The 25,486-nt window shown below is 39.2% G+C and overlaps 1 protein-coding gene across 4 annotated transcripts in view; it reads left to right on the forward strand.

The window, feature by feature from the left end:
* Positions 1 to 8,270: 8,270 nt before the first annotated feature.
* Positions 8,271 to 25,486, forward strand: part of ADNP2 (ADNP homeobox 2) — a 34,185-nt gene continuing 16,969 nt past the window's right edge. The window contains exons 1-4 of one of the 4 annotated variants that reach the window (XM_045003672.1): positions 8,271 to 8,285; positions 11,684 to 11,829; positions 17,394 to 17,513; positions 22,784 to 22,873. In XM_045003672.1, the coding sequence (XP_044859607.1) occupies positions 17,406 to 17,513; positions 22,784 to 22,873 (198 nt within the window). In that variant the 5' untranslated portion in view covers positions 8,271 to 8,285; positions 11,684 to 11,829; positions 17,394 to 17,405. Of the gene's footprint in view, positions 8,286 to 10,277; positions 10,582 to 11,683; positions 11,830 to 16,231; positions 16,379 to 17,393; positions 17,514 to 22,783; positions 22,874 to 25,486 lie in introns of those variants that run through there. The other 3 variants (XM_045003670.1, XM_045003673.1, XM_045003674.1) reach the window with 3 other exon arrangements.

Here is a 25,486-nt window from a genome sequence, read left to right on the forward strand (position 1 = left end):
AATGTTATTTTCCATAGCAAGGAAGCTGATACTGGTATATCTGACACATACAATTAATAGTGATCAATATAGGGTTTTTTATGGAAAACTTTACATTATGCTGAAGTAATACAAGATTAAGAAAGAGAAAGGTATTTGATTTTCTTATATATAACTTATTATAAGAGGTAATATGAATGAAAGAAAAGATTGTCACAGGATAATGGTCTCTTAGTAATTCATAAATGCAGAGGTAATGTCAAAATATTTCCAAAGCTAGAACAATTGATCCAGGGATAAATATAATGGGTGAGTTAATTTGGCCTAATGACTTTATTTCTAATATACCAAATTAATTGTTTAGATTTACTCATATTAACTGATAAATACTGGCACTGTAGGTTGACAGATGCTCACTATACCATTATTTATCTGCTTTATTCTGATTGACTTAGACAAAAAGTTCCATTGTGCACTTCAGCCAATTAGAGTCTACATTTTAATGAGTTCTCACTTAAAGATTTAATGAAGACAAGGAAAGAAAATCTAAACTAAAACTCAGGCTATCTAGAAATAACAATGTTTCACAGCAGACTGTTAAAACAGAAAAAAATGATGATGAAATGGATATACCAGCCACGTTACATTTATGTTAAACAAGAAAGAAAAGCCTTCCGAGAGAGAGACTCTCTGTTGCAAAATGATATTTTGATTTTACAAGGTGAATTGTCTACACGAACATTTAGTTTGTGGCAAGTCTATGTGTAGTAGCTAGCCATGAACTGTCTGCGTGGCTCCAGGTGATATGCACAAATCATTCTTGAGTGAGCTTTGATCTACCTTGCTTTGCTAACTAAATGTTCGTAGACAAGCCCTAAGTTGTCTAAGTCTGTCATCAATACGACCCTGAAAGGTCCTGTTTATCACCGCACTATACCAAAACAAACTTGATAATGTACATTAAACCAGTGGTTCTCAACCAGGGGTACATGTACCCGGGGGTATTCAGAGGTCTTCCAGGGGGTACATCAACTCATCTAGATATTTGCCTAGTTTTACCACAGGCTACATAAAAAGCACCAGCAAAGTTAGTACAAACTAAAATGTCATACAGACAATGACTTGCTCTATATACTATAGACTGAAATGTAAATACAATATTTATATTCCAGTTGATTTATTTTACAATTATATGATAGAAAGGAAGCAATTTTTCAGCAATAGTGTGCTGTGACACTTCTGTATTTTTATGTCTGATTTTGTTAAGCAAGAAATTTTTAAGTGAGGTGAAACTTGGGGGTACCCCAGACAAATCAGACTCCTGAAAGGGGTACAGTAGTCTGGAAAGGTTGAGAGCCACTGCATTAAACAATTGGATTTTTACGCATATATACTATTCCAGCGGTTCTCAAACAGTGGGTCGAGACCCCAAAGAGAGTTGTGACCCCGTTTTAATGGGGTCGCCAGGGCTGGCTTAGACTTGCTGGGATCTGGGGCCAAAGCCTGAGCCCCTTTGCCCAGGGTCAAAGCTGAAGCCCAAGCCCAAATGCCTGGGGAGGTGGGGCTCGGGCTTTGTCTTTGTCTCCCCAACCTGGGGCAGCGAGGCTTGAGCGAGCTCAGTCCCCCCTCCTGGGGTCATGTAGTAATTTTTGTTGTCAGAAGGTGGTCGCGGTGCAATGAAGTTTGAGAAACTCTTTGCTATTCCAAAGCTCCAAAGAACTTACTTCAGTCTATCAAGAACAAGTCAGAAGAGAAATTGGCTTACAAAGGGCAAACTCTTTTCTTCTCTTTATTTAACTGTATATTTAGCAAGTTTTAACAAGTTTACAAATCCTTGCCATTTAAATATCAAAAATAAAACAATCATTACAACAGTTAGCTTTTGTTTCAAGAGACATAATACAGGAATATAGTCATCATTTAACAGGGTGTTAACATACTATACAGTGAACATCATTATAATACCTATGTCATTTCTAGTGATTTTATTAAACTGAGTGAAATCTCTATGTACACATATTTAATAAACCAAGTATATCTATTAAATGGTAATAGTAAAAAACAAAAACAAAATTGGCCAGGTATGCTGGTTTCTTTGCAGGTGAATTTACTTTGTCTGAGTTCTGAATAAAAGGTAACCAAATATCAAAGTGTATCTCTGTCATCTGTCTATGTTGTTGGATACGTAATTTGTGTGTTAATTTTTCCACAATAACCTCCATATTTTTGAACCATTCCTCAGTGGTTGGGCACTTCAAGTGCAGAAGGTGGAGGCCCGCAAGGATTTTAAAAATTAATACTGGCCACTCCAGGCTTGTATTAAACTCCCAAGGTTACAGCTTTTCTCTGACCTTGGATTGGTAGATGCTGCCACCACCCAAGTGCAGAACTCCGTTGAGAGCCCAGGAAGGCGCACTTGGGAATTCCTTCCTGTGAGGTACCCTCAAGCCCTTTTACTCTCCCCCCCCAGGGAAAAGCTGAGAAAGAAAAAAAAAGGGGGGGGTATCAGCTGTTGCCACCAGCTAATTAAACAACATGTGCACAAACCTCTTAAGACACAAAAATCCAATTCTGTTCTTAAAAAAGGTAAATTTTATTAATAAAAAAAAAGAAAGAAAATACATCTGGGAACTCAGGTTATTGCTAGATTTTAAAAGAGCAACTACAAGGATTAAGCACCAAGAATAGCTTTCTTGAGGTCCATCTTAAAGGTCACAAGCAAAACAAAAGCACCTGGGGTTAGCACGGAGGAATCCACAAGCCATAACGAAATAAAAGGGATAAACCTAATCGGGTCTTCCTAGACATTTCCTGATCTACTTACATATCTGGGGTTCAAAATGAGAAGTTTCTAGGTATGATACTGATGATTTTTTCATGCCTGGTCCAAGCTTCTTACAGCACAGCTGCTGCCCTCTCCACCTCTTTCTGGGAGAACTACCACAAACAGACAAAAGGGGAGGTTTTTTTCAATTTTAAAGAGTTCTAGCCTTCCCATTGGCTCTTTTGGCCAGGTTCCCACTCACTTCCTTTTACCTATGAATAGCAGTGAGACTTTTTAACCCTTTACGGGTAGAGCAATTAGAGAACAGCAACTAAGAGGGATTTTATAGCTACTGGTTAGGAGGGTGTCCATAAAAGGTAGCTAGCCCCCCACTTCATTTATCACAGTCCTCTGTTTATATTATTGCATATGTAATTCATGTGTTAATTTTTCCACAATAACCTCCATATTTATTCCTCAATGTCATAGCAGGAGAAAGTTTAATTCTTCGTTTCCTTTTGTGTGACCATTTCCACTAGGAAGCCCCAGAAGGGTTACCAAAGGATCATTTGGTAATAAATATCCAACAATTTGTGATACTTGGTTACAGGTTGCATCCTAATATTCTCTAATGACTGGACATGTCCACTATATATTCATAAAATCTCATTTTCACCACAATTTCTCCAACATTTATACCCATTCAGTCTATAGATAGATTTTTAACCTGACTGGTGTGAGGTACCATTGAAACAGTATCTTAAAGAAATTTAATTTTATTGTGCTACAGACTGAGGTTGCTGGTCCTCTTTTCCAGATCAAACCCATAATTCTGGTGGTAATTTGTCTATCCACGTCCTTTCCCCAATGTGCCACATATGGACATTTTTTTGTTAGAAAAGCTGTCTGCAAAGATTGATATAAATTAGGTACACTTTTTTGTCTTCTAATTTACCACTCACTGCTTCTATTAAAGTTAGCTTTCTGTATAAAACAGGTTTTACTAGAAATTGAAAAACATATAACCTGCCTTGAAAGTACTGGTACCAGGGAAGACTGGGCCAGTTAAAGATAGTTTTGATCTCTAAATCAGCTAGAAAAGTTTATTGACAGAATAACTGGCCAACCATGTGTATTCCATGGCTTTCCCAGTCTTTGATGCTCTATGGTTCATGATTTGGGTTAAGATCTGGCTTATTTGCTCTGGGTCTCATTGATGAGGGAAGAGAACAGAACTTATCTCTAGTTTTATCTCAAACCCCGTGTAGCCTTTACTAATGGATGTGTCAAATTTCTGGAGGGCATGACTTTTTATTAATCCATGATAGCCTAGCAATGTTTATACTGTCTCAATATTCTTGCTCAATAGAGATCCAGTGTCTGGCTGGGTTAGAGCACAAACTCTTTCTGAAGATCAAATATCTTTGGTAATTAGGCAAAAGGGGTCCTATAAACTTCAAAAAAGACACAAAATATTAATAGATTGATGACATAAGTTACAATTATTGCTAAGAGTGAAAAAAATTCTTTATATATTAAAATGTTCAATACTGGCTTGTGCAATTTTTGTAATATTTAATTACACGCCTTTAACTTTATACATATATTGAACTTCTTACTGTGTAATTAAATAATATAACAATGGGCCAGAACTTCTCCTGGTGCAAGTTGATGTAGTTCTACTGAATAGAGCTACAATGATTTATATTAGCTGAAGATGTGGCCAATTTTTTTTTTTAAAGTATGCTACCGTTCTCTGTGGGTTGTGTGGTACTTTAAGATTTGTGTGGTTAAAGCACCTTTAAGTCTGGAACACTATGGGCTGGCATTGTTCTAAACAACTGGCAGTTGGAAGCAGTTGTGGGTGGAGCTGGGTTGGAGAGTGAACTCAAGAATGACGTGGGGCTGGATGTAGCTTGTGAAGAAGACCCCCTCCCACTTTGCTAACTTGACTCATTTTTGGTGTTAACTTATTTTTCTTGTTGCTGTTGCTCTGACTCAGTTAAGCTCGTTATAGATTATTTAAGTCATATTTGGGTTATTGGATTTTGGGACCCACTACAAGACAATCCCAGTGGATTTCTTTGATGGGGTCCAATTTGAAACAGCAAGGTGACCTGTGCAGCAGCAATGACGAAGAGCTCTCTGGTTTAAACGGAAGGAAAAGAAAGATAAAAATGGCATGTATGGAAAAATGGACACTTTCCAATTGGATAAAAAAAGGTGAGGATTTTGAATGCTGTTTGCAAAGGCTGCAGCAGTATTTTGATGCCAACAACTTTGAAAATATTTTGTTTTTTAAAAAGAGAGATTTTCCCAGCCATAGTTGGAAGCTGAAAAGAGAAATTTGAAGTCCTGAAAGACTTATGTTTCACTCATGGCCTCAGTGATATAAATTATGACTACTTGATGTATTTGGGGTAAATTGGGCTTCTAAAATGCAGTTCCTAGCAGAGAGGTGTCAGTTTCACTTAGTAAACAAGAGAGAAGGAGAAAATATAACTGACATCCTAGCTAGTCTCAAAAAACTGCCAGCAATCTGTTGTTTTGTTAACTCTGTAAGAATCACAAATCCAGATGTCAGCAACTGAGTACTGCTGTATTATTACAACAGCTGTTTATCATCCATAAGAGAGCACATACTACCTGGGAATTCCTATAGAAGAGTGGAGCTTCACTCTACCCCAACATGCTTCTTCCTTCTCCAACACACATCCTATGCCAAGACTGGGGAAGTATGTGTAAGAATGGTTCTGCTGGCTTTACACCAACTGACAATTTCTCTCTACTGAGAGAATTCTATGCTAGACAATTGTGGCCAAATTATGTTCCTGTTGCACTGCTCAAGTAGAACAAAAGGGACAGAACTGGGGCTGAGAATCTGGCTCATAATCATAAAAGCTTTAGGATGCCTCCAAATTGATGTAAAATAAACCTGTTTGTTGTTACCATCCGTTATTATAAAAGTAAATGGTCCTTCATTAGCAAAGAAAAATGGTCTTACTCCCATTTCATTCAGGTGATCAAAACAGTAGTTTGTATCTATGAAGTTGGAGCCTTCCTCCCCTTTTCCTCTTCTCTTCTTCATCTGTCTGCAACTTTTCCCCTTACTCCCTCTTCTGCTGCTGTCCTAAAAGCAGTTTACTTCTGAGAAGGGTAATTGTGACATCACTGGTGATTTGTGGGAAAATGACTTCTTAACTAAATAACTTCTCCCTTCTTCCTATCCTCCACTTTTACTCTTCCTTGTCATTCTCATTATTTAATTGCTATTCTATTTTTAAAGTCAAATTAATTTTAGGGCTGGGGCAGAGAAGAAGACACATAGACTTAGGCCACAATCCTGCAAAGTCTTAAGCATGTGCTAAAAGTCAATGGGACTACTCAAAGTGCATGAAGTTAAGCACATGCTTACAATCTTTACAGAATCCAAGCCTTAGTGCTGATTCTACAGGGTGCTAAGCTAAGCACTTCCTGAAAGGTAATGAGTGCTAACTCCCACTATTTTAAATGGGAGTTGAGGGTGCTCAGAACACTGCAGGATTCCACATGAAAAGACAAACACACTATAAGGATGTACCAACTAGCTATTTTATAGATAATTTTAATTAGACTCTTTGTAAATAGTCCAATTTTTGAGTGCAATAACTATAAAATATTGTCTGAAGGTTAGACAAACTCAGCAATTCAATTATAATGCCTAAAGGTGAATTTAGAAGACAACTAGGGTAATTTTTCTAATTAATTTTATAATTTAACACAACAATTATTTGGAAAACCAGGTACTATTTGTTCTATTATGCTTTGTTACAACAAAATGTCTGAATATGAGTTATGTGGGATTTATTGGCCATTGTGCTTTTGGAAAAGTTTGTGCTTCTAAGCAGCTACAATGTTTTACTGTTGACTTTTATGAAATATTAGACTATAGTCAGTGATTTGATTATAAATATATAATGTAAATCAGTTACAAAATTTCATCTTTTCTGGTATTGGCAATAACAGACTTTCTTATGCAGAATATGGTATAACTTTATCAAGTATGATACATTTTCCTTTTGTTGTTAGCTCGTTTCCTTTACACCTAAATGCTTGTTGACCTCTTTTTGTTTCTACACCATTATTGAATATATACATAATAGATGATCAACCAAAATTGCAATGTAGTAGAAATTATTAGTCTAAAAATGTTATAGCAATAAGTTTTCAAACTAATAAAGTGATAGTGTACTTACTGGAACATTGAATATGAAGATCATAAATTTCCTTTACCTTTTTTTTTTTTAAATAAAAGTGACTGATAACAATTTTGGTAAATAACTGAATATTTTATTAGTATTTACTTTTTAACATGAATACATTGTCTACTCCTGTTTGACAACTTTTTATAGGACTTGCTCAACCGACAGATTTGTATATGGTCTGTCTATAGCTGCACTGAGTGAAAGTCCAGCCCCATTGAAATCAATGGCAGAACTCCAGTTGACTTAAATGGGGCCATAATTTCTTCCATCTGGGTATATTTAAAAAAAACCACCCTAATTATATTAATTCATTTGTAAAGCAGTTGAAGATGAAAGTGATACACAGTGAGTCAAAGTGTTGTTATTTCTAATAGAATAATATCATATTTATAGTCTTTTCTTTGAGTATTTCTTGCTTTTGTTTGCTATTATCTATTTGCACATTGACGTCTTCTCTTGTGTGTAGATATCAGAGCGCGATGTCCAAGTTCCATAACCAGAGGATGTCCTCTGTATGTGAAGAGGCTAGTCATTGTAAATGGTCCTCCAGCTTTCAGAGTAGCAGCCATGTTAGTCTGTATCTGCAAAAAGAACAGAAGTACTTGTGGCAACTTAGAGACTAACAAATTTATTTTAGCATAAGCTTTCGTGGGCCACAGCCCACTTCTTCGGATGCATAGAATGGAACATATAATGAGGAGATATATATACACATACAGAGAGCATGAAAAGGTGGGAGTTGTCTTGTGCACTCTTCTTCCACATGAATTATTGTTTGCAACAGTGTTCCATGATCACAATGTGGGGAGGAAACCAAGCCAAGCAAGAGCATAGTTGCAGCAACTCTGGATGAAATAGAGGGTGGCCTATTGAGCCTGGTCCAGGATCTACAATCAAATGAAAAAGGAGGCAGATGCAATGAAGACTCTTCAGTTTACTTGGTGTGTTACTCTCTTTTCCACAGAAGCTTCCTCTCTGTACAGACATAGTTTTCAGCTGCTGGCAGTGCTGATCACCCTGCATGCATCTAAAAGTGCGTGAGCTACCATAGCAAAGGGGTGTCAAGAGATCAGCCATGCTATCACACCTGGTCCACAGGAGTGGGATTCCTCCCTCGAATATCAACAGACCTTAGAGTTGGTACTGTGTGTTGTTTCCTATCTGAGAATGTGGCATCTGTTAGCAGGAGATATAATCAGCTAGTTCCATCTGTTACAGCCCTCCAAGCAACTTTAACAGTAATGACATCTCATTGAAGGTCTGGCAGAGCTATCTGCGCTAGCACATACAGACTGGAGGTTAGTGTATTCTTCTGTTAGCCACTAATAATACAAATGGCTGAGTTTAGCTCCCTGTGGACAAGCTGAGTGTGATGGCTGCACCCCTAGCCTCAGAGCAGTATTCAGCTGGAGCAAACATGAGGGCCAAGATAGATGTATGAAGGAATGAAGGGTCTGCTCCCCAGGAGGTTCCTGATAGTTTTCGTATCAAGGCATTACAGGCAGAGATCTTTATTTATCAGGTGTTTCAGGTGGGGCTGGTATGTCAGGCTAGATCGAGTTATACTCCCAAATATTTGACAACTGGAGGGAATAGCTGACCTTGGGCATAGGTCAAAATAGACTGATTGGCAAAACAATTGTTTTGACAGAAAGTAGTTGCCGTTTTCTTGGTATCACTGAGACTTATGGCTTGTCTTCACTACCGTGCTAAATCAGCGCCGCTGTGATTGATGCAGCGGTGTCAATTTAGCGCATGTGGTGAAGACGCACTACATTGATGGGAACACATTCTCCTGTCGATGTAATTAGTCCACCTCAACAAGAGGCAGAAGCTATGTCAGCGGTAGAGCATCTCCAGCCAACATGTGCGGTGTAGACACCACATTAAGTCGATAAGTTATGTCGCTCAGGAGGGTGGTTTTTTCACACCCCTGAGTGACATAATTTACATCATCTTCAGAGATAGTGTAGACAAGCCCTTAGTCTCCATTGCTAAAAGTCAGTAGGCAGAGTATCCAGGTCTTCGCTAAGATTCCCTTCAAACCTCTGGAAGTCATTTCCAATGTCAGCAATATAGGTGACATCTGTACTGTTGATGGTGATGTAAGTTCTATGTTTCAACTTCATTTAAAAAAATCTCTTGTAATAGCAGGAACTATAATAGCGTCTTCATAAATGTATGTCTGTATCTTACAAATAGATACTGTATATCTCTACCTCAAAAGAGATATCTATGAAGAAGATATATTTTTCTGATAGGTCACATATTCTTCAAAAAAACAAGCTTGATCATGGACTTGGGGGAAGACCATAGCTGATTCAAGAGCATATGTGGACATAGGCAGGGAAAATCACCTATTTGGTTAAAATTGTTAAGCATACAAACCATCAAAGAGTAAGAATGCTGAAAATCAGCTTCCTGGCCAATTGATCTACACAACAATAGATCCTCCTCTGTGCTGCCATTCACCTCTAATCACTGTATTACTACATAGTTTGATGTCTCCATCACATTGAATTTTCCTCACATTTCTTAATGTCTCTCATTAGTTTAGAATAGCCTCTTGTGAACTTTCCTTTTAATTTGCTGCAGACTTTTTATCCTGAAGTGGACTCAGCCAATCAACTTTATCCATGCATTCTTTTTTTGGGAGGAGATATCACACTATGAATTAGTTACATAGTATTTGCACAAGGAGTTGTACTGGAGAACCATATTTTTGGGATCCTGGTTACTAGTTCAGACAGCTTGTAAGCCATGTGTGGAAACAGTTTCTGCTTAAAGAGCTTGGACCACTAGTTTTCTCCTCCAATGGGAAACAGCGTCATTTGACATGTCATAATCCTATTGGCTGCTGGATGTGGGTGGGCAGTTGATACTCCTGCAGATGCAAATGAGACTTTACCCAACATCCCATGCAATTAAGTCAGGGTTGCTGGGTGACCACGTGGTGTTATTGATGGGCGTGAAATCAGACCCCTCCCTCTTCAGGATGACGTCACATGATTATCTCAAAACCTAGTGATAGACACCCCTTGTGCCCACTCAGAAGGACCAGAACAGGAGGGGAAGGTAAGGGAGGTAACAGGTGAGTCAGGGGGACCCATGTGGGGTTCAGCCCCCCCAACATCTTGCACCTTTAGTACCTAGCCTCTCCCTAGGGAGCTGATGGAGGGAGCCAATAGGAGCCTTGGACAAACCCTCTCCCTATTGGTCTGCTGCCTGGTATGCAAATGAGTATAACGTCACTTCCTGGGATAAATCGAGCGCCATTTTCTCTTTCTGGTTTGGGCTAGATAAGGAGCCAGCGGAGGCGGATGGATGGGAGCGGGGCCCTGGGGGCTCCGCGCAGGGGCTGAGGCGGGCCAGGAGCTGGCGATGCTGCCGCCGCCGCCGTTCTGTGACTGAGCGCGGGGCGCAGCGGGCGGCCCCGGGGCCGGGAGGAGGAGCCGGCGGGGCGGGAGGGCAGGCAGCGCAGCGCGGCTGCGGGGCTGGCTTTGTGAGGAGCGGGAGGCGGAGGCTGCCGCGCGGACCCACGCACCTGGGAGGCGGCGGCGAGGAGCGGGCGAGCTCCCCCTACAGCCTGGCCGGGTAGGTACAGGGAGCGCCCGCCCCAGCGCGGCAGGGCTAGTCCGAGCGCCCGACACGGACCGCGCGGCGCAGCGGCTGTATCCTCGGGCAGGCTGGGCGTGCTCCGCTAGGCGCGCCGGGGCACGGGCTGGCCATGCCTCCCGGCTCGGAGCGGCAGGCGCCCAGGAGGCGGCTCGGCCCAGGCAACCTAGGGCGCCCCGGGTGTGTCTATGTATATACACTGCCCCAGCGCAGAGCATCCTGCCCCAGCGTGCATTGTACCTGCTCCATTTACTCGTCACCCCCAGCCCCATACTCAGCACAGTGAGGAGGATCCCCCCGCATAAACCCACCACTCTTCCCTCCAGGGCTGGGGTTGGGCAGTGGGGGGGGGGTATCTGCACTGGCCCCAGCTCCCCTGGGGGCACAAAAGGTTTAAACTCCTTGGGACTTGCAGAGTGGGATACATCCGCCACATGCTGAGTATCTGGTACCCACTGGGAGGTGGGTGGAGGGTGCTTCCTGGATACCCCGCATGGACTTGATTCCAGAGAAATTCCCTAGATTCCATTGTGCATTCTTGACCTCCATTTTGAATAAGCAAGAGTCACATCATCATTGGAAGCTGCAGGTCACATGCTATTTCTGAGCATGTGTAGTACAAAAGTAGGGAAGAGGTCAGCTGAGGTAGATAACCAAAGTAGGAGAAAGGTCAGGAGGTTGTAACTCTGAGGCAAATGAGGACAGTGAGCATGCCTGGAATGTTGATGTGTTTGAATGTTGATACTGAGCACGTGTGAGCATGTGCAGTAGATCTGCTTGTCTAGAAAGTTCTGGAAGGTGAGGCGGAGGGTGCTTCCTAGGTACCCTAACCTGCATGGAGTTAGAGCTCTTCTTCCTGCTTCTGTCCTGCCTGTCCTTCCTCCCCTGCTTTCCTGCCATGGTGTAATATAGAAAAGTGCATGAGGTGTATAACTGTAACAAGGTAATAGAAGGGATACACAGTACTTCTAAACCCAGGGAGTGTGCAGTACTGAAAAACACTCCTGCAGGCAGTGGCAGGGTTGAGCCTCAACATACACTTGTCGCCTGATCTGTGTTTGTTTTTGTTTTAAACTCACAGTAGTTAAAACCCACATCATCCAGAGAAGGAAGAGAGGTTAAAGGAAAGATGAAAGGATTGAGTTAGTTGGCTGCCTTGTTCAGAGTGTACTGCCTCTTGTACACATTCCATAATGACTGTGAAGTCCTCTGGCCGTCAGACTTCAGGTAACACAGATGGGAAGGACAACATCCTCATTCCAAAACCAAATCTCCTCTTTAACCAGAATACTGAGGGAGTATAGGCCATGCAAATGTACTTCCCCAACCCTAACCTGTACTTTTGTTCAGGACAGCTCTAAGAATAGTGGAAGGGAGTAGGCAGAGCCCATCTGTAAGCTTGGTGGTTTCAGATACATTCTAATGACATAGTTTTGTAATGTGAAAATGAGTGGTAGCTAATGTGTAAATAAATCAGGGTTGTCATAGGGCCTATCTATGTGGGAAATTGATAGGCATATCTAGTAAAATAAATATTCATCTATCTTTGGGGCTTCTCTACACAGGGAACTTGACTAACACGGCTATAGTGGAATAACTATCACACTGAAGATATTCTAGAATAACTCCCCATATGGACACTCAATGGAGTGTCGATAAGGCAAGTTATTCTGGAATAGTTATCCATTATAGCAATACTAGTCAAGTTCCTTGTGTAGAGGAGCCCTAAAAGTTTGTTTTTAAAAGTCTCTTCCTCCTCCTCTCTTATCTGGAGAGCTGCATTTTGAGCTAGGGAGAGACTTCCGTGTTTGGAATATGGCAGGAAACCAAAGTTAGTGTAATGAAACTCGTGGTGTTCTCTTTAGTTTATCATACAGAGAGTAACCCTAAGGGAATATACACTCTAGAATCACACAGCTATAATTTTAAATAGCAGTTGTTTTGCAGGAAATTTTTAATTTGATTTCTTCTCCATGCTTCAGAACTAAAGGAACAATTTCCAATTAATCAATTTCTTAGACTGATGTATATTCCAATAAACGCTCATCACTTACTGCTTGAGAATATAGTATAAACTGTCTTAAGTTATGACTAGTTTCCAATAAAACAGCTGTTAGTATTGAAATTGTTTGCTGTTTTCCTTAGCTAAGGAAAACTGTTTTGCTCATTTGAGGGGCGTGCTTGTAAAATTACAAGTTAAAAATATTTAAAAGGAGCTAAAATAAGCTATGTATTGCCTAAGTACCAAATTAATGCTTACTTTCTTTTTCCTTCAGCTGAAAAAATGCAACTGGATAAAATTGAAGCGCAAATGTGAACTGAATCTCGTGTAATTTTTAAAAAGTGCCTAATACAGTGAAAATATATAAAATCAACTGACAATTACAAGTACACTTGCATTCTAAAGCAAGATATCGGAAAAATCTTTCCTTTATTTACAAATTAGGACCAAAATGCAAAGTTCTGCATTTTCCTTGTGACAGTTGAGTACAACAAACGTGATTGTTTGACGTTGTGATAGCAGTTTCAGGGTAAATGCAAAATCTTGATCTGAAGTCCTCACATGTAAAGAGAATGAGTCCTTCCCCACATATCTTTCTTAGAATTCAAGTGTGTGTGTTAAACTCTGTAGAGTTGACATATATTCTTTCAGGTTCTATAAAGAATGACCGAACCTCCCCTCCCTCCAATTTTTTTATTTTTCCAAAAGTCTGCTAGTTCACTTTTAGAAAATATAGTTAGTTGAAGAAATCAGACTTTGCAAACTTCAGTTATAGTTTTTGATTATCTGCTTTTTTGCTTTAAATGTGAAGGGGGGAAAGGGTGGAGGTTATACAAAATAGCATTTTCTTTTGCAATTGTCATCTGTACAGTAGGTGTGCTCTATCTTATTTGAGCGTCTTTATATTAGTCTATATAAATTGGAATGGAACTTGCCACATCTATATCTCCAACAGCTCATGCACACTTTAAAGGTGACCTGCAAAAATACTTTTTTTGTACAGTTGTGCATATGCCCTTTTTTGCTGTTGCTATTTTTCCATTCTTCTGTCTTACCTTTAGAAATAAGAGGAATATCAATTCTTGTCTGTCCTGATTTTGGTGGAGGACTTGTAGAGAGTCTGAAGATGAATATTGTTAGCTCACATATTAATTGAAGGGTTGAAATATTGAAAAATACTTTCTTTTCCAATATGTTAGTTGTTGAAAATTTTAAATGGGTGGGGAATCCTTTTAAAAAAAACAAACAAACAAAAATCCCCATACCTCCTTTAACTGTCTGACTAAAAATTCTTTCCTCAATTGCTCAGCTCTTAGTTCTGTATACCTTATAGGCTAGTCAGAACCCGAATTTCCAATGTAAATATCAAGCAGGGGGAAAAATTGCTTAAACCATTCAGCCTTTCTTTGTAGATCATAAATCAAAAGTGCAATTTGTTTTTCATTCTCAGGTCACCTTTCTCTTTCAAGGGGTGAAATTGTTAATTTTCAGCTAATTTTTTTGGATGCACAGAAATGGTCTTCAAGCATACTAATTTTGGTTAAGCGTTTCTCTGATTCATAATATAATATTTGAACTATGTTGCTTGGAACAATGTTTCAATAGTAAACATTGTACTGGTAGGAAGAGTCTACAGTCTTGGTGGTCTTCTCTTGGTTGAAAAGCAGATCATGTTTGCATGATTTAATATGGAGAATATTACTGTTCATACGCTATAAAATAGCGGAGAAAACCTCATGCTGTGCTTCAGGTCCAATACGATACTGTTATGGAAGCATTACTCTAGTCTGACGATATTTAAAGGAAAAAAGTTAATGGACAAAATACCACTAAGGGCTATGTGAATGATCTAAGGACAATTCATGTGTCAGAACTGCAAGATCAGCAATAAAGATAGCAAGTACTGTAATCTCTTATTAAATAAGATAATGATTTGTTTGGATTTTGCACTTAATAATGGAATACTTTTGGGAACTTATGTGAATTATGAATTTTTGGGAGCTGTTTACATCCAGAAGTAACTAAAATAAACTTTGCTTGGTAATAGTTTTTTGTCACTCTGCTCCCAAACATCCAGTAGCCAAAATGGTAAGACAAACTGTCATTTTCATACAGTGTATCTTACTGAATTTGCTTTGTTGGACTAGTGTTGGCTTTGGTTGGCAAGAAAGTGGTGGTCGCTAGCAAAAGATTGGCAGTAGTTTGGGATGCAACAAATAGAATGTTTTGGTTAAAGATTGAAGGCTAAAAAACCAAAACAACTAATGACATGGAAATAAAAATGGATGGATAATACACTATTCTAACTGTGAAATACTGAATATTGTGAATTGAGAAAATGAAACTGAGGACTTGGAAAAACAAGCTCAGAAAGTTGGAATTCCTGACTTACGATAGAAGAAAATGTGTTGTATATTTTAAATGGATTATCGAAGTGTAGATTGATAATTTGAAATCTTGCTTCCAAGCATTGTGTTAAGACCAGTGGCATATTTAGTACTTGTGGAATGTACATTTCTTGGATTGAAGAACTGCATCTTGAAAATTGGAATATATAAACCCAGCTATGTTCAACAATATTGTTTTATCTGGATTAAGAATCCTGAACTTCGGTTTTAGAAGACATTTGATTTGTTAAAACAGGACTGAAAAGTATGGACGTGAGTTATTAGTGCTGTCTTAGTAAACTGATGGTTCTATCTTGGTAGATAGCTTGCTTCTTATGGAAAGTCTCTCTTCATCTAATTGATACATTGATGCTTCTGAATGAGAAGGAAGATCACCCAAATGGTGGAAGAAATATTTCCAGTGGACTTGGAACCTGTATCTCCTCGTGGCTGAATTGATCATAGTGGCATCTTATCAACTGTGTTCTTGTATAGTAGACCATGGAGTCTGGTGCATATAATTTGATACAATAGTAACATTGGTTATAAACTAGAACTTTAAAGTGTCCAAATTTCCACTTGATCTTAATTTGGAATAAAGATTGATCTATTCCCATGGTATCCGAATGCCTTCCAGAGTTTGTTTAAAAAAAAACAAGGAGACTAGCATCTGACAAATGGGTCTCCCTTTCCATGGAGGATGAGGTGAAGAAAATAGCAGGTGGTTTTGTGTACAAAAGTTAAGATGCTTATTTGTTTGGAAGGAATTTAAAGGTTGAAGAAGTGTGTTTTCCATCTGGACTAGGATATAGATTGGGTTTATGGTAGCTCATAGTTTCTATGGGAGAGAATTCCAGTCTGGGGGTCAGACTCCCCCAAAAATCCTGTCTTCTGTAGAGGTAAGCTTTATTCTGGTAAGGGACAGACAGCTCTCTTGTTTTGAGAAATGGAGCTGTTGAGGGCACTTGAGATTCTGAAAGGTGAAGCAGAGTTTTTTTGGGTGATGTGCTCCCAGACTACTTAGATTTTGGAAATCAGGACTGAGACCTTCTCTGGATCCTCACAGAACTGTGTGTGTAAGCATGTCACCCAGTTCTCTGTTCCATCATAACGTGTTACTGAGTAGGCATGCTGCTGTATTCTGCACTAGTTTCAGTTTCTCAGGGCTGATATTTTGAAGCTCAAATAAGTTGCATTGTTGGAATTCAAATAGGAGTTGATGAAGATGTGTATTATCAAGGCTAGGTCATCGAAGATGGGATGCGGTCTTCTGGTCAGCTGGAGATGGTAGAAAGAGTTTCTCCTGGATGCGGCTGTACAAGAGGCCAGAGTTAATAGGAAGCACAGAAGAAGTCCTAAAGTGCATACTTGTCTTGATGATCAATGGGTGTGTTTCTTCAAACAAAGGGGCTTGCAGCGGTGGTGGTGGTGGTGTTCTCTAAGAAGTAATTCCCTCTGCCTACAGCAGAACCTCTATTTTGCTGGGATTTAACTTCAGCCAGCTTTTCCTCATCCATAGGTTTACCTTTGCCTGGCTTGGGTAACTGGGTGATAGTGAGATATAGTCATCCCGAAAATCTATACAGTGTTAGAAATCCACACAGATTTTACCAAGCAAGAAATTTGAACATACGTCTGCTGAGAAGCACTACTATAGCCATACCATTATTTAAAAATATCTTTAAAATTCAGCTTACATTTGCAGCTTCAGCTGTCCACCGTGGTTTTGAAGTGGTGGAGTTTTTGCAGGTTGGAAAACTGCATTATTCTTGTATTGCAATGTCTGGTTCCATGTCACTTAAGCTAGGTGGTGGTTGATAGTAGCAGTTGCAGGAAATCCTGATTTCATTAACAACTGTACTTAAAATATATCTGAGCATATACACGGCAAAAAGTACCCCCCTACACACACACACACACACACACACACACACACACACACACACACACACACATATTCCTTGGAGGCAGAAATAGCATCACATTTTCACTTGCATGTTATATCTCCACTAGGTGAAGTGGTGGTTGTTTTCTAAATATAGTCAGAAGTTAGCATAATTCAGGTATTCAGGCTTCTGTGCTGAAGATCACAATATAGCTACCAAACAGGAATGAAGAATAGAATTTTGCTAATTTTCAGTCAGGGTGGGAGGAATTTGAATTTTTTTGAAATCTTGGGTTATCATAAGAACATGCATGATTGTTTTAGAATAAGGAAGTGATCTCATAAGATCATATACTAACGAAGAACAGTTCCTTGTTCAAAGCATTTTGCTTTTCATGCTGGAAAGTAGACTTTTGAGGGAAGCAGTCCCATGATATAAATTATTGCTATAACACTACAAAGCATAAGTGTACATGTACAAATGTTCCATCACATTATTTTTGTCTTTCTCTTTCAGGAAAAGTGCAAAATGTTTCAAATTCCTGTTCAAAATCTTGATAATATCAGGAAGTCTCGAAAAAAGGTGAAGGGCATTCTTGTGGATATTGGGCTTGACAGCTGCAGGGAGTTATTGCAGGTAAAGAATTGAAGTAACATAACACAAACTGCTGAAACTTGAATTTTAAATTTTTGAAAAGTCTTTCACAGTTTAGTGTATATATACTATTCATCTGTCTTAGAAATTTATAATGTGGGTGGGTCAATAAAGAACTGCATCTTTACTTGGATGTTTGCCAGACTCAGGCAATCAATCTATTTATAGGCCTGGAATTGGGAGTTTCCTGCAACATAAGTTATTGAAACATTTTGATTTTTAGAAAGGCATGAAATGGAGGGTGCTGCATACTAGAATAGAGGGTAGTAGTGGTAGTATTGCATCAAAGGAAAGCGCGGTTACTTAAGGAAATGTTGCTTGTTTACTACATGAGTGCTTTCCTGTATGGGACTCTTTAATTAAAACAAAAAACAAAAAACCAAACCATGAATAAATGAAGATGTGAGCAAACACAAAGGGACTAACTGCTCTGCCTTGACATATCAGGAAGAAATCTCTAAAGGATATACAAACTGTCAACATTTATAAACCAAGCAAAGAGAAACAGTAATCTGTTGTAGGGTTTTAGAAACTTGACTCAAGATCACTTCAGGGGGGCGGAAAAAATCAAACTGTGTGGCAATTCAGTATTGCATCTCCACAAATTCAAGCAGTCCATCATCAAGTGCACTGAGGCTATGAAGACAAATGTGACATCGTTTTGTTGAGCAGAAACTGTCTGTCATTTTCGGGGAAAAACACTTGCATGCAACAAGCAAAGAGAATCTGCACCAACATAATAGAGAACTTAATATCAAAAAGCTGCAAATGCAATCACTTTTCAGGAACTAAATAAACTACTAAATGGTAGCCTTGACTTGACCAGTTGTTAAATATGATCTTTCATTGGCTTTTCAGTATATTTATGACTTTACTTCATCACCAGCTGAGGACTTACAAGATGTCTGTAGGTGTGACATGCTCATAGGAGGAAGAGGACTAAAGCATGATTTTGTAGGGAATCTTGCTATGTTTTTACAATAGTTTGACTACTATTTGAAATTGGTCATTTAAGACTTGCACACAAAAGAAACGTGCTTTGGATCACTATGCATCACTAATCCTGTAACAGTGTTGACATTTGTTCATTCTAGTTAAATCTTGGCTGAGGGACTTCAGCATTTGAATAAACTTGACAAGAGAGAACACTTTTGTGTATTTGTCCAGTATTTTGCATATTCCCTCTATTCTAATACTTTATTTTAATCAGAGCATTTCTCATTCCTCAATTCTTACACCTGGATCCTTTGAAGTCCAAATCTTGGTTTGATATCAATTTCTTGCTATGGAAATTATTGTAAAGTCAGCTTTAGATTGTGCTATAGAATAAATTGAGAGAGGATTCATGACTAAGACCCTCTTCAAAGCATAAATAGGTTTTTAGGAAGCATGGTAATCATGCGGGGGGAGATATGGTGAGTATGGGTAGAAAAAGGGCACAGCAAATTGAGTTATTGGATATAAAGTCCCTTGTCAAGTTCAGTTACTGTTTGGCTTTCTAGATAAGCTACACCTGTTTCTGTTAAGTATGGAAAGACTTCAACTGGGATGATGGTTTTTAGACTTCTTGGGTTCAGCATTCTTCCATTGCAGCATAGTGTGACTTTTAGCAATCGCTAAAACATTTTGACCAGTGTTGATATTTAATAGGTGAGAAGTAGCTTAGTTTCTCTGTATCTAGATGAAATTTTGTACACCACTCCTCTTGGGGAGGGAGGAAAATCCAGTAATCATAATCCATTAGCGTTATAATGTTATAGAACTAAGCTGCCATGCTGAGGTAACTATGAAACAGGCCTCCTAAAAAGGAAGTTTCTAGTAAGATATAATAATTGGCATTTGTCTCCAGAGGCAAGGTATGTCTGAAGGTTGGTCTTTCTTTGTAACCGGAGACTAAAAGGGCCTATTTGTTGGCTAACAGCTTACGCTCTCCTTTGGGAGGATGACATGGGCCTTCTGTTCCAGATTTATGGTTGGATCTGCTGCACAACCATATCAGGGTGGATTAAATCATCATTTTTTTTCCCCCAAGAAAATCTTTTTTTTTAATTTAAATTACTTCAAAAAAATCTATTTAAAATTCAGCATGAAATGATGACAATATATGCTAAGACCTAAACTTAATATGTATTTTTTTATTTTAAATTATTTTATTAGAGTAAACTACCTATTTGCTTCCAAAGCTTTAAAGAAAATGAAACCACTAAGCAGGGGGAAGTCCCTGGCTAAGCACATGGAACCAGGGCTTGTAGAAATGTGCTAAACCAGCTTTTTGACAGCAGTAGCCTCTTCTGTTGGGTGGAGAGAGAATATTTTCTTCCTTTCACTTTATTCAACTGTTCACTTCAATGAATCTGTTAAATTTACTAACTACAGATAACACTTTATTTGCTTAATACATTGATTAGTTCTAATTTTTCCCCTTCTGTATCCATACTAAAGGTAGTTTTATTTAATTAGCTGGAATTCATTTTAAAAGACCTTTTTCACCCAAATAGAACTTACCACAGATCATAAGTTTTTAAAAAAATCCAGTGAATGAGAAATGCATAATTCATCGTTTTTCTAACATAATAAATGAATGTGAAAGTTAAATCTGAATAAATGTGTGTTAAGATAAATAATTGCTTAAATAAATGTATATAGATGCGCTACATCCTCCTGGCTAGCAGGAAGTAGTACCAAATTTGGTATCAAGGCTATATTTAGTTTCAGCTTACCTTTTTTGTGGTTACCAATCAATGAGAATCAGATTGGCTTTAGGAAAATAACTTAAGTACCAATGGAAAACAAGAATAAAATCAATGATTTAAATGATTTCCTGCTTTTAAATCACTTTGATTTAAATCCGTCTGTCCTGAACAATACTATGTTAAGTGCGCCTAGTGTGACTTCCTAGATGTATTGGCAACTTATTTTAACTCTTCTCCAGCAGGTTAGGATCTGCAGTAAGTATTAAAAAGTAAAGCAGAAGTCAACATTCTAGATTTTTGAGCCAAAGGCCCTTCTGGTAATTGTTTTTTTATAAGTGAGGGAGTGTTTTTCATTCATGAGGTACATCAGTGTAGAAAGTAAATACTGTTAAAAAGTTGCACAAATTCAAGGACAACTTGACATTCCTTGGATTCTTTTATAACTGATTACACCAGGCTATGTAGATTCCACAAATATAAGTGCTGAGCTAGCAAAATGTTAGGTCAATAAGTGTCTGACAAGCTTTTCCACTTTCTTATCCATTTAACTTTTGGGAGAAAAAACTGGGGGACCTTAGGATTTCTCAGGAACTACACTGTTGGGGGTGGGGCTATAGGATTGCTCATGCTAAGTCTTTTATCTTAAGATGCTGTCTGCAGGGATCGTGGGCTTTGGTGGGAAGCTGTTGAGGAAGTTTAAGTATCAGCTTTAGAATTTCTACAGGGATTGGTGGGGAGGGACAGGAGCTGTTTTAGAATCTTTCCATTTATTGCCTGGAGAAATTTTGCAGCTTTCTCAAGTGAGGGGGAGAGTTCTTTGCTTGTCTCTTCTAGGTTGTAGGAGACATCTCTGGGTTTGAATTGCGCTTTTGAGTTCTCGTGAGTTATTTCCACTATCTCTGGATTTCTTATTTTGATGCTCTGTTGTAGTTTTTCCTTTTTGAAACCTGGCTAACAAAATAGATCTTTACACCAGAAACTCTCACTGTGGTGTGAGTTTGCGTATATACACCTTTACCCCGATATAACGTGACCTGATATAACATGAATTCAGATATAACGTGGTAAAGCAGCGCTCTGGGGGGGAGGGGGGGCCGAGCGCTACGGTGGATCAAAGCAAGTTGGATATAATGCGGTTTCACTATAACACGGTAAGATTTTTTTGGCTCCCGAGGACAGCATTATATCTGGGTAGAGGTGTAATTCTAAAACTGCCTTTTGGCCTTCCTTTAACTTCTAGGGCAATTGGGGTAGCTGAAGGCCTGTATAACAGATCACTTGAGCCCCCTTTTTATCTTTGTCCATGTTGGAAATCTTCACCTGTAAAATCTTTACTCTAGAAGCATCACTTTAGAAGCAGCTGCTTGAAATTAAAGCAGACTAAAAACTTAAGGATGGGCCCTTTTGACATCACAGAAGGGGAGAAGTATGTACAGTCATTTTCTGTGGCCATAGGCATTTCTGTCTGAACGTCAAAGCAGAAAACACTAGTCTGAAGTGGATGCTCTGAAAAGCAGAACATGGCCTTTTTTTTTTTTTAATATGCTCTTTCATAAGGTAAATATTTAATACCATGGGCTAAAGCACAAATTTCTAAAACTTATTCTGGTACTAGTTTCTGGTACTTTTTGAATGTCAAACCAGCATGTGGGATTGGTGGATATCTTCCTCTGTGCCAAAGTCTAATGGTATATTAAGTATAGTTGCCATGTAGCAGAAGCTGCAAAAGATGGCTTGGCATACAAGATGGAGATGGGTGCAGGGAAAGGAACAGAGTTGAACCTATGGATGTAGAGAACGAGACAAATGTAAACTTAGAGGATGGGGTGAACTAGTTTTGGGGTGGAGGATTCCAAGGGAACCAATGCCAAACACCCATTCAAATGAGGTAGGTTGTTCTTAATCTCAGCTACAATACACTCTCATCCTGCTGGTGAGTTATGTTTCTTGCAGACACAATAATACATGTTCTCACAGGACATATAGTGCTTTATTTCAGGAAGCTAGTTCCCGAATGCATGGTCTTTGCAGATTAAGTGATAAAGATGCTTTACTGAAGAGTAAAAAGACTTGGGTCCCTTTGCAAAATGACTTCTGAAGCTGAGGAGATGGAAATGAGGTAATGGAAAAGGAGAGGAGTGGAGGCAAATGCTGAAGTGATGTGGATTAAAGGAAAAAGGGTGTTTGTTCCAAAAGATTCCTGAACTTTCATAGAAGCAAATGGAATAAAGAGTAGCCCCTAGATCATTCTGAACACTTAGGATTCTCTTCTTTAAATATTTTGTTTATATTAAATAACTTGAGGTGGTAGTTCAATTAAAAATAACCTAATAAGGAACAAGTAAGATCATTTTGAAATATTGGACCCTAATATTTTGGAACTTTGAAGTTGCTTTCTTACATCCTGATACACAATATTGAGTTTCGGCAACCTAGATTTTTTTTCTAATGGTTTATTTGAATTTTTGAATAATTTGAATTTTTCCCTTGTTTTAAATACATAAACTGTTCTGTAAATAAATTGTGTGTGTATATAATATATTTTTCCCTCTCTTTTAGAATCTTAAAGGTTATGATCCAGGAGAAAAATATTTTTGCAACACTTCATGGAGTGATGTGTCTCCTTGGGAGTCTGTGGGCAAAAGAAAGGTATGTATGCTTGCATCAGGTGGTCTCAGCAATTAAATTGAATGTTGTTGCAAAGGATGAGATGAGGGTGGGATTCAGATAAAGTCCTAATGAGAGTGTAATACTCTGACATAGGATGAAAGGAGGTGATTTCCTGGCTTCACGGATTCCTCTTCTCCTTAATAATGAAAACCTACAGAATTTCTGCCGAAAAGCCTCTTTAAGGGGAGCTGTAAGTTTGTAAGGGCCAGATTCTAAGTGTCCCTACACTGATGCACAAAGTGGGGGCAATACAGGAGCCTGACCCATCCCTGTTTCACTCCTTATGTTACCCAAATACAAAGTCTGGTACTGGCTAATGACATTAGCCACCACAAAAGGATAGGGAGGAGGCAGAGGCCTGACCACACTGTATCTTCCTAGGGGGTATTGTAATAGGGCAGCCCCATCTGGAGTGCTCTCCTGCATCAGGCCACACTATGCCAGATGCACCAACCTCAGTTACCTTCCTTCAAGAGTCCCCAGTATCTCTACATAAGCTTTCTTGTCTCATGACTACCCCTTCTTGGAGCTTATGTTTATTACAACAACGTGGCCAAATAGTCCATAACATAGTCCTGAAACCTAGTCCATTTATCACCCCCGTGCATGTAATCTTTAAAATCCCATGCCACCTGGTCAGTCAGTGTAGCACATACCACAGTCTGATGTCTTCTGCCAATACCTGTTCTCTTCCTCAGTCTTCTCCTAGGTATTGCTTCAACGTCTCTCATGACTCTTCAGCCCCCTCTGGCCCTCAAGCTTTAGCTCTCTGGCTCTGAGAGCCAACAGGCATCTCCTTACCTGTTCTCAGCTTTCAATCCTCTCCAGCCTTCTCTGGTTCAGGAAGGTCAGCAGACTAGCCTCTCCATTGGCTTCTTGATAATTCCTCCCTCTTTTCAGAGAGCGCCATTTCCTGTAGATTTCCTTCCATCTTGTGATCTCTGGTAAGGGAAAGCTACCAATCTTCTGACTCCCAGGCATCTCTCATCTGTCCCTTTTCCTGACTGATTCTCTTGACTCTCAGGTGTCCTCTTTTAAGCCCCGTTTAGGTCAGCTGATGAGTCAAGGTGCACTGGCCCTGCTCCCTCTTAAAGGGCCAGTGTCCCCTGTGACAGATACCAGAGGCCATAGTCCTCCCTGCATGCCAGGGAGCTCTAGATGTGCCTCCTTAATGCTTCCTCCTCTCCTCTCTTTAAAGGCAGGTCAGTTCTTTAAAGTCAGTTGAGCTCTTTATTGCTTGTGTAAACAGAATAGGGTGATGTAATAAGAAACACAGAAGGTTATGGAAGTTGTAAAGCAACAGAAAACATGAATGGATAGATGTGGGCAATTGAGGGAGAAGCTGAGAGAATTGTGTGTGGAATGGGCTGCAGTGAAAAGCACACGGTGAAATAGCCCCACCCTTTGTGTCTAGTTAGCCAGGCAAAGGGAATCCCTTGCAAAGAGAACAGTGGAAGATAGACGGGGTGATGCAAATAAAATCCAAGTCCTGTTAGAGGCTAAATAAATTCATCCCTATGCAGTGTAAAACTACAGACATACATGGATAGGAAGGTTCCTGGAAGAAAGGACAACCTCCTTTGAACCCCCTCGAAAGATCTGATTTCTTGCGATATTGTTTCAGCAGTACTTGGACTGTGTTTTGGTATGGATTGCTCCTATGGATGACTCCCTCCATAGTGAATGCCGCTCGTCACCCCCTCAGAAATGGACTGTTAAAATGCTTCATGTGTTACTATGTGAATTGCTTTGTGGCATGCTTTCATTATGCTTAAAGGTTATTGTAACTACATAGCATCTGTGGGAGAACTCTGTAGCCACCTCTTTTGGAATGCTGAACATATAGGTGTCTATGGCTATGGTGCTGATGATTTGTACTGCTTGTGATTTAATAGAAAATATAGTTGAATTGTCATCTTACAGTTTTTGTGAAGCTCCAAATCAGTTTGTAGACCATTGAATACATACTAATTTTAAAGAAACATAGGCTGAGCAAGGTCGGCTTTTTTTTTTTTCCCCCCAAATAAAAATATATTACAGAAGTATCAAGCCATTATTTTTTTTAAGAGTTGCCAATTGAAAATGAACAGAAACATAACATGTTTTATGTTTTAAATTGGAATATGTGGACTAATAAAACAAACTTTTTATTTTAAAATCTGTTCCTCCTTCACATATTGAACAGAGAGCTGACCATCAAAAACTCCTGCATATAACTTGGACTTAGGTTTGATGCAGGGAAGTGGAATTGCTGAGAAGTTAGTGTTAACATGGGAACAAGTTCTTTTCTGCATCTGACTGAATCTTTGTGAGTTAGCTAGAATTTTTAAGGAGTCCAGCCCAGAAGCAGGTTCCTAGTGGTCTGACACCTCTTTAAGTCAACAAGAGAGTATTACAGGGCCATGTGGCTGAAAGGGTTATCATATCCTTTTTGGTTCCTGAACTTTTTTCCTCTCTTCCTTGTTGGAGACTGGTTGTGCCTCTTTGTGCAAATACCAGAGGTAGCTCAAACTTACCTGAGGCTGCTAGGGCTTGATGCCACTATTTCTGCCTGTATGCTAGATTCTTTGCATCCTGCAGTGCAAACAAAGC

The sequence above is a fragment of the Mauremys mutica genome, chromosome 2 (assembly GCF_020497125.1).
Source record: "Mauremys mutica isolate MM-2020 ecotype Southern chromosome 2, ASM2049712v1, whole genome shotgun sequence".
NCBI lineage: Eukaryota > Metazoa > Chordata > Testudines > Geoemydidae > Mauremys > Mauremys mutica.